We start from the raw sequence: 11,072 nt of genomic DNA, 5'->3' as shown, positions 1-11,072 counted from the left end.
GTGTGTGTGTGTGTGTGTGTGTGTGTGTGTGTGTGTGTGTGTGTGTGTGTGTGTGAGCGCGCGCGTTGTAGGTAAGTACCAACAATATATGTTATAACCATACAGTTGTACAAGAGAAACTAGCAGCGATATCGAGAAAAAAATTTACGTTTATATATTTTATGTTTATCATTTATAATTTCATACATACCTACATAAAACGCGTGTACACCTATGTATATTATATATATATATTATTATACATAGTGCTGCAGTCGCGTGTGCAGTATATTTATATATTATAATATAATGCGTGTGCGTACCTATATATTTGATCGTAAAAAGGCTTGTAATGATTATTATTGTCACTGAGCGGTCGTATATTATAATATCCATCTCGCTTTTCGTATATAGGTACCTACCTACATGCAATATTATGTACATGGGTATAATAATATTACAAAATCGTTATTATTATCGATGTATATTTTAGCTCGGCGATAATATTTATAAAACGCTGACACCGTCGTAAAAAAATAAAAGTCTGCTCGTAAACCATCCGCTTTACACACCATCATATTATGATCTTATGCGTCGTCCGTCATCATAATAATATATTATACCTGGATACGACGTAATGACATAATATGATATTGAGGTAAGGGCGGTGCAGTGTATAGGGAGGAAACAACACGAAGAACGCGCGTTGACAAAAATCAAATAAAAACCCGACAATAAAAAAAAAAAACACGTAGTTATTATAATAATAATAATAGATAGGTATAAACCAGTAGACGGAAACTCACAGTTTTAGGTGTAGGAAGACGACCATGAAGAGGGCGCCGATGGCGGCGGACAGCAACGACACCAAGACCAATATCATGGGCCACGTCACCTCGGCAATGGGAACTGTCAACATACCTGTCAAAACACGACAATGATGATTATATATTTTTTTTTATTTTATACACGTGTCGTGTGATATAATAATATAATAATCACCCTATTATTTATTGGATTATAAACCGTAGGTACGAAACAAATACATACAATATATTATATTAGGTAGTACCTACGCGGTCTATTATACGATGGCGGCATGATATATATATAAATAATATAATAAAATATAATATAAAAGATACACAATAAAATATAGGTATATATAACGACGCCGGCAATGTTTGATAACCACCACCGCGGAGTCCGGCGGGCGGGGCGCGACTATAATGTCTAATAATAATAATACCTATACAGCCGTACCTAATATGCGCGCGATGATGGCTCGATTATTACACGGAGTAACGTCTTCATTTTGAATTTTTTTTCACAATAACACCTTAATATATAACACGACAATACGACACCTATAATAGTATAATATCATTGTCACACCTCTGCCGCCGTGCCGTGGGAACGAGACTGTGAAAAATGTGTAATTTCGTTTTGGTCGGCATTTTATTACTACTATTATTATTATTATTTATCACATCAACGCCGCCGTCGTCGCACCCGCATCGGATTCGAGTGGCGCGTATCTTCTCCGCCACCATCTCCGACGTTTTGTTTAATTTTTCTTTTTTATTTGTCATTCGACGAATCTTCCCGCTTTGTATGACATTATTATGCTCTGCGCGTACAAAATTATACGCGTACGTACACACGAAAACACTGGCGGGAAAACGCTGACGGTTTGATTGAGTTCGTATGACATGTCGTCGAGTATATTATTATTATTATTATATAGTAGTAGTCAGGTTACAGCAATACGGCAGTCGATCGCAGGCGGTGAAACGACTATTATACGACGACGACGCCGCCACCATCGCTACCACTACCCCTGACAGGCGACAGCGACGTCGTTCGGATTTCTTCTGCGACGCGTTCCAAACGAATATTTTATTTTTTTGTTTACATATATTTATATAGCATGGCTGTACGCATTTTCGATCGTTTGACAGTGTTCACAAGATTCACAATTTAACAGCCACGCGACAATTTTTATATACACTCATCGTACCTAAATTATATAATAAAGTGACGCGTTTATATGATACGAATCGATTAGACAAAAAATTATCTGTACACGGGATTTCGATATCAAAGTCATTAAATATTTGGTCCGCGGTTGAAAAACTTAAAAGATTTATATCCCTAAGCACATTATATAATATATTCTACTTGTTTATATTAAATTTTAAATTTAATTAAAACATATTATACTACAGCTGTATGTATAGGTACCTACTTAAAAACTTTATAGTGCAGTTTTGTTAGTGAGATTACCGCTGGTTTCGGCCTTTTGGGTAAAGTTTAAGAGCTATATAAGATTTCACTTTTATAAACATAGCGGTTGTATTGTTTACGTAGTAAGACGGTTTAAAATATAATACTATTTGAAACGAATAATAATTATATTGTGTGAAACGAGCAGTAAACACTGTATTATACATACATTTATACATACATAATACAAATATATCCATCTATAATATATAAAAGTGTTAAAATAATTCAATAGTCAAAAATAATAAACGCATAAAAATCTTCAATTATTATAAATTCAATTAAGGAAACGAAAAGATAATAATTCTTTATATAACACTATATAAACACAATAATCATTGAAGGATAATTTTAGTTTGCACTTTGCAGCATGTCAAATGGTGTTGAGAGAAATCTTTATTTTCCAGTCAGGAGGCTGTTAGTGTACCAAAAACAGTTAAATCATACAATAATATTAAATAACAAATCCTGCAGTGTTATTTACATTGACTAACATCAGTAGTTGCGTATAAACATATTATTATGCGATTCAAATAATAATTTTCTAATAACATTGCATGCAGACCCTGACTACCATACCTCCTATTAATTTCGCACGCAACTCGGTTATACCTAAACTATTAATTAACCTCACACGCAATAATTCGGTTGTTTTGATTTTTAATACGTTTCTGGCGAAAGTAATTCGGATACATCGGTTAAATACCGCGATGATACACGCACGCTTCGCCTTTATAAAATAATATGGTCAGACATCGAATACGGCTATAAAAAAAATACATCGATACACTCTATTTACACAGGTGTTCGTCCTCGAAAATATGTACCTATGTATAGTCACAGATTTCACTAGGTAATTAGAATGACACAATTTTTGTCATAATTACGAAAATAAATAGATTATTAATAATCTGCAAGATTTTTAACAAACCTTAAACGTTATTGAAATTTTAATATAAACACTTTCACCTTACATTAAAATAAAAACAACAAGTGCCTAACACTACGAATTTATAAAAATTGTTAAATCACAAAATACTAATTGATTGTGAAAAATACTTTAGATTAGTATTTGGTAATTATAGGTTATGATTTTTTTTTTTTTTGTTATTAATAACAATAATAACATATTAACACTCACGTGACATATTATATATTATATTTGTTTATCAATAACATTAATTTTATGATTATTTTATAAGTATATTAATGGTATTAAGATTAAAAATATAATGTCTATAGTTAAATAATATAACAATACATTAATACCTACATAATATATTAAATATATTAATACATTTTATAGTTTAAAATTTTTTTAAGCTATAAATATATTTAGCAATGAATAACTCTGTAATGCATTTGTATTTCTCTGTGAGATCATTTAATTGTTGGTATTTGTATAATATTTCCGGCAGTGAAATGAAAAATTAAATTTTCATCAATACGATTATTATTATTGTTTATTGAGTTACACGCGACACGTTATTGACAAGCGGACATCGGAGACAAACTAATATTATTTGTTATCGTTAAGGGAAAACTTATGTCCGAAATCAACAACACAAAATATAACCTATAAAATTAAAAATTGTTTTCTGCAAGTTTATTACAAACTGCCAAACCTGTATTGAACCTATTTTGACTTTGATGATAAAATCAAAATTATTAATCATGATATTATGTTAGGTAGGATAATTCATTATATTATCTTATCCTATTAAATTTCCATGAGAACAAAAATCGTGATTTATTTTAATTGGGCTGTATGCGATCAGACAATATAGTTTTTTAATTATCAAAACAAATAATTTCCACGCTCACAACGGACAACAGTGATACAATATTATTTAATTATTGTTTACATGTTTGGTTATAAAATCTATACTTACATTACTAAATTAGATTATAGTTAGCAATGTTGGCATCTTTTCACGCATTAATCATTTCAGGAATAAAAATTTTATAGTTAACACATATAATATGTTTATTATAGTATACTAATAAGTAATAAGTATACTTTGTTTATTACCTACACACGATAGGTAGGTATACACTTTAGCTAAAACATAACGTGTCACGAATGTGTTTTAACGAGTTAATTTGAACATAACCAGTTTTTCTAAAATTAACGTGTTTTAATTAATAAAAATATTGTTTTGTATAGGAATTAGGAACCTTTTTACCTATATATATATATATATAATAAGTATAGTACCCAATTTTACTTCAGCTTTGGCTTGTATATATTATTATTATTTATTAATTATAGATAGTTTATGAGATAAACAATTACATTATAACATAGCTTGTACCTATATACACACACGTAACTATATTATATATTTTATTCACAAATGGAATACGCCAACACAGAAATCGCCTTCGAATCATTTGTTAAATTGCGTTGCGCCAAACAATAAAATATAATCGAACAACGCTCACGATAATAATATAATAACATAAACTTCGAATTTATAGATAATTCATCTGTAAATGTAGTCGTTTCGCTCGCGGAGGTGAGATAGTTGATGATAAGTATATAAAGACTGACACGGAATAACAACTTGATTATAGTGTAAATCGTTTTGAAAAAAAAAATAATACATATTGACCAGTATGCAGTTGAAAAAAAAATAATATATGATAATAATAATAAGACAAGCGCGCAATGAAAACTCGATGGAATAAATCATGTTTTTCACCGGACCGCATTGGTCGCCCGCCGTCGCCGCGCTGCTGTGATGTAAAACGTATTTATTATAACATAATTTTTTTCTCGAAATCCTATTTGCCAAAACGAATTGTACACCAGCGTATATTAACTCAATCTGCAGTGCACATATATTATAATATAGGTATACGATGAACGGTCTACGTGATGAGACGCCCACGCACAATCATAAATCTGAGTAACAAATTCGAGTATTTGACGTACCAGTGTGATAAAAAAAAAAAAGAATGCGAAGAAAATAAGACGCTGATTGCCGACCGGCGACACGTGTAGTATATTGACAAGTGAAATTATTAAAAAATAAAATTTTCCAGACAAATGTACAGATAGCTTCGCAAAAACGCATTCCTCGTCGCATATGTTTTTCGAATCGCGCGCGCTTATTATACTGCAACATAAATTAAATAAATATATTATTTATGTATACAATATACGGCATTATATTCTTGATCCGAAGACGACCGGCGGCAGAGTGGATTTATGTGTTCGGGTAGTATTATTATTATTATTATTATTATTATATTATCATTATAATATACGTTTACGATTTTTGTCGGGTTCGCCAGTAAATTTCAACTGGTTTCACCGGGCGGGTTACTAATCACCCTGGTTGACTAATTAGCGACTTGACAAGTTACTCAGTATTATAAAGGTGCCTATAATACACCTATATGTGTATAATATAGGTGTATGGCGGCGGATAACCGGTTGCAGACTGCTCCAGTGTTTAGTGTTTATATTCTCTTATTTTATTTTATTGACTTGTAAAATGAGAAAGTGCAGCGGCTGCGGCGGCGGATAAGCGCGACAGCCTAAATTACAACATAGTGTTTTTTCCATCTATATTACGATTCCGTAAAACGTGTCGTCCGCGTATACAACGTCATCATAATATTATATAAGTAGGTACGCGGGTCAAGTTAAATTCACAATCGTCTATATTATATGGCCAATCGTCGTGACCGCATAAAATAATGTAATCTTCAAATGCGTCTTCTTCGTCTCAACGTATGTCATCCGAGATTTCGTGGGCCACTTGCCGAGCGAACGACGACATGATAATTATAATATTATAAATTATAATGCACCTACAAGTTACGACTTTCGCGGCGCTACAATTTCAACAGTTTTCTGTCGACCGTCCAAAACAGGCATTTATATATTTTATACCAGGATATTATAACTGCTAAGCACTCCGTTTATGACCTATAGTTATCGAAAGCTATTATTTTTCACCAATCACGAAATGTATACTCATTACATAAATAAATAAATAAGACTTTGTTTGTCGGCCGATAGATTTTTTAATTTAAAATGTTGATTTATATCCTCGATATCAGAGCTTCGAGTTAATGTAATATATAGCCATATAGTAAATAGATATATATAGTATAATTTATTTAAAATGTAAAGACAAAGTTTAACTTTTCTATTAACTTGCTCACCATGATATAAAAATATATATAATAAGAATTTTGAAAAAGAGAGCGAGACATTATTTTCAACAGTATATAGTGATTGGCAGTGGCGTGATGAAGGACTTTATTTGAGGCACGTACCTCAGTTTAAAGGGTGGTTGGTGTCCTGGAGACTAGAGGCATTTCAGACATTTCACATATTATAATAATTTATTAAGTGTGTACTAAGACTAAGCCAATCTTTCTCAGTTACCATTTACGTAAATACGTAATGACTTAAATAAGTATTTATAATTTATTACTTATATAGTTATATACATTATTGTGCCTCATAAGTTAATGAAGTTCGCCACGCCACTGGTGATTGGATATACTGCAGGACTTAGATTTCGTAGGTAGATACTAAACACCGTAGATGAAAAGACGGTCGATGTATTTGACACGGCATTCACATAGTCACATCCCTTCAGTAAAAAATTAAAAACAATTCTCTCAACTCGAAAAGTCATGTCAATCGTGTTTTGGGACAGAAATAAACCACTTCTTGTTATTGGTGTGATCATAAACGTGCATGCTCACTATGAATGCAAAAGAAAAGTTGCATTTTGTGATTTAAAACAAACGTCATAGAGTATTGATAATATGCAGTGTTTCTGACATCTCCATGACAACGCCCACCCCTACATCGTTAGGGCAACGCCGCATAAATTACACGAAAAAAAGTATTATAATAATAGTACATAATATTATGATGATAAAGGTTTAAAATATATGATATTTATATCGTCAGCTTTGATGGTTTAAAAATATTATAATAATTTACTAAAACTTTTTAATTTCAAACATTTTCCGAGTTGACTACTTATATAAATATTACCTATATTTGTCTATTTTACATATTTTATAAATCCATTATTAAAGACTATTATCGTTAGTATCTAGTTAACAATAAATAACTCAGAAACTTTTCGTTCAAATTTTGATTTAGTTGCATTAAAATGTTAATAAAATCATTTGTCTAACAATGGCGGTACAGTAGAAAGCGGGGTTCTCATTTTAAAAAAAAATTGTGTCTTTCCAAATTTTCATTCTCAAAATTTAAAAATAATTGCATATTAATTATTATGGCATATCGCAGTGTGATAAAAGAGGTAGATGAGCATTGAGCATGCTTGGTGACTCACCCTGCAGTATACGACTGACGACGCAGTGCGTTTACTACTTATACATAAATATTTTTAAACGATAAATTCACACAACTATGTGTTTTTCGGTTTGTTTTTTGGAAAATGTAACGAAATACGCAGACAAGACAAGTCTGTACGAAATACTACGTACACTTATCTATACACACCCAAATACCACCGTGTACTTTATATTGCTACAGTGAATATTATTATACGATTAGAGATACAATCAGCACAGGCCCCAGAAAATATCGTATTAACAATACGACTAAACGCGATTTCTATCGACGCCTTTCAATAAACATTTATTATTATTATTATACGCAAAATATTGTGTTTATTGTTATTTTTTTTTTTTATGTATATCTACAGGGTGTCTCGCCTTTTTTTTCAAACAATGTAGTCATGTAGAATATATCCCAAGTCCAGTCACCATAAAAATGACACAGTCACACAAATACTGCACTTCTCTATCCGGTTCTTGCCTAAACTTTATAAAGATTATATCGTACATATATTGACTTTCAACGAAAAAAAGTAATTCGATTTTTAAAATATTTCAATAAATGATGAAATACCTCTAAACATAACAATATTTGGTATCTTAGATTTTGAAGGTACACTAAAACATAACTTGAATATAATTAAAATGTATTATTAGTATGAAATATTGGCATACGGAGAGGTGAAGCTATGATGGTGAGCACCCAGTGTAAATTTATATGCGACTACATAATATTGTTATCGATAAACGTTTCGATTTCGCTCGCCTGATCGTGATCGTGTTATTATTATAAGTTGTAACTATTACTATTGGTATTCCTCCAATCCACCGCCACGTATAATATAATGCTTATTTAGAACCTATACTATATGTAGGAGTTGTCGACGACAATGACGATGAACGATTTTCTATAATATCTGTTTCTCTTTCGCTCTCTCTCCGACAGATTTACATGACGTATCAACACGACGACGTGTGTACACTGTGTACCTAATTCCTATATACGATACATTTATGCTGTATGATGTGCACACGTTGGCTTATATATTTTATTCGATGATTACACCCGGTCAGTGCTCACACGTACGCGGCTGGCAACTTTCAAAACAAATTAAAAATGTAATTTATTTGCTGACACTCGTTGAAGGCTGTGGAATCGTCCGGCCGTTGTCGGGCGCGCACACGTACACACGACCGCGATGACGGGAAGACGGTTAATATTTATAAATATATCTATATACACGTAGGTATATAATATCATGACGTATCCATAACGAAGAAAAATTGCACCAAAGTTCATCAACCGAGATTTTGATATTATTATATTATATTATATTGTTATTATTATTATTATTATTATTATTATTTTTTGTTATTATAGCTGCACACAAAAATCCGATAAACCCGTATTATACTTATTATAATTAACTGCCGAAATTTAAATCATTTACGTACTAGCTATTAGGTACTATCGTGTATATATAGATATTATATAATAATATGATGTATGACGTGTTTGTTTTCATTTCTAGTTCTATCGCGGTCATAGCACGATAATAATACAGTAATAATTACCTAGTTGATAGATATATATTATAATTTATAATGCATGCGCCTTTATACGTCGATCAGCTGTCGTCTCGAAATTCATTGTTTTTATAATTTAATTAAAACATAGCGTGCATTCGTTCAATATACTTAACTATACGATTATGTATATATACAGTGATTTAAAATGAACTGAAGATTTCCAAGACGGATTAATGATCTTAACTGATGTGCACTAAAAACTTTGTTTTGGAACTTTATAGGCCTTAACGACGGAATATAATTAGTCTCCCGTGACTGTCATCATACTTGTGTACGATAGTTTCTCATTTTAAATTATCATCTTACGGAATTAAAAATAAACAAATGATTTCACAACTGACTACAGTCATTTTAAAATTATATATTTTATTCAATTAAATGATAAAAATATTCATTTTTATAATTTTCAACTAACGTTAACGAATGCGAAGAGAAATTCAATTTTCCAGTTGAAGCGTATCGAAATCACATGCTCCAAAAACAAATATCGTGGTTATAATAAAATCATAATATGCTAAAATATTACTGTTGTATACACTAAATATAATATATAATAATATACCTTATATATACGCTATATTATAATATGAACGACCGAAGCGCTGTTATTTGTTGTATATATAATATATAGGTATACATAAACCGATAAGCCCGCCACGGTCATGCAAGTTATGCAAATATTTAAGTCCTAAACTATGTTTAATGTTTACGATTATTTGGACCCCGTAATTTATAAATTTGCATATTTGATTGGAATAATCGATAATCGCAAATATGCCTAGGCGAAATTGCACTCGATTTAATTTTATATAAAACACACTACTATATGAAGTTTGCGTTGAATATTTTTGCATAATTAATTACTTTGCAGGAAACATATTTCTATAAACACCATCAAACATATATAGGTACGTAACCTATAGGTAACGTGTGTAACATCGTACCTATATAATATGCTCAATAATAAACGCAAATTTTTGTGTAATTAAAGCCGCGCTTTTAATAATATTTCGACAATAGGCGGCAGTCCACCGACTACTGAAGCAATCATGTAGGTACCTCCTGGGAAACTATTACCATAAAGTTATGTATACCGCATGTTTTATATGTAATCTAGAGTACAGAAATATTATAATTGTCCAATCTGAAGTACACAATTACTACACACACAACAAAATATGGAACTTTGTAAGTTGTTATTTTTTTCTCAAAATTCAAATCCGACGCGATTATTGCAGACAGCCGCATATAATAAAACAGTTCCACAATAAAATATAATATATTATTAAGTACCTAAACATGAAAGTTATTTCGCTTGATATAAATTTTGAGTTTTTATACTTCTCACACGCGTAGGTACGGAGTAAGATATATAATAATATGTATTACGCAAAAATAATGTCATATTAATTATTGAAAAAAATATAATTGACAATCAGATTTATGCATGGGTGAGAATTAAAATATGTATTGAGTTAAAGACATTTAACTAAATAGAAAAATCGTTAGGATAATGACTCGGTATGTTCGACGTGACGACGTATTAATATTAATGTTCTAAAAATCGCAATATGAATATTATCTCACTATTGTAAAGCATTGTAAATCAGTATTTGATGTAAAATAAAAAACACTTTTATTACTAATCGGGCGTGTTATGAAATATGTATTGTAAGCATGTTTTGTTTTCCCAGCTATTATCACAGTCTATAATCGCGGTAACTCGTACGCATTATGTATATACGATTCCTGTATATAAGACGCGTATACCAGCCGATGAGGCTGCCACGAGGTATAAAACATTTCTTGAATTTCGTTGACGATTTATACGCGTCCATATTCGATGACCTTTTGTGTGTTTTGTATTTGTTTTT

The 11,072-nt window shown here is 31.1% G+C and overlaps 1 protein-coding gene across 2 annotated transcripts in view; it reads right to left on the bottom strand.

The window, feature by feature from the left end:
- LOC100574872 overlaps window positions 1-11,072 on the bottom strand; it is a 77,117-nt gene that overhangs the window by 22,051 nt on the left and 43,994 nt on the right. For both annotated transcript variants that reach the window (XM_003241437.4, XM_003241438.3), the window contains one exon: window positions 786-900. In XM_003241437.4, coding sequence (XP_003241485.1) covers window positions 786-900 — 115 coding nt within the window. The remainder of the gene's footprint in view (window positions 1-785; window positions 901-11,072) is intronic.

The sequence above is a fragment of the Acyrthosiphon pisum genome, chromosome A1 (genome assembly GCF_005508785.2).
Source record: "Acyrthosiphon pisum isolate AL4f chromosome A1, pea_aphid_22Mar2018_4r6ur, whole genome shotgun sequence".
NCBI classification, from domain to species: Eukaryota; Metazoa; Arthropoda; class Insecta; order Hemiptera; family Aphididae; genus Acyrthosiphon; species Acyrthosiphon pisum.
This window is presented reverse-complemented; position numbering and strand designations above follow the sequence as displayed.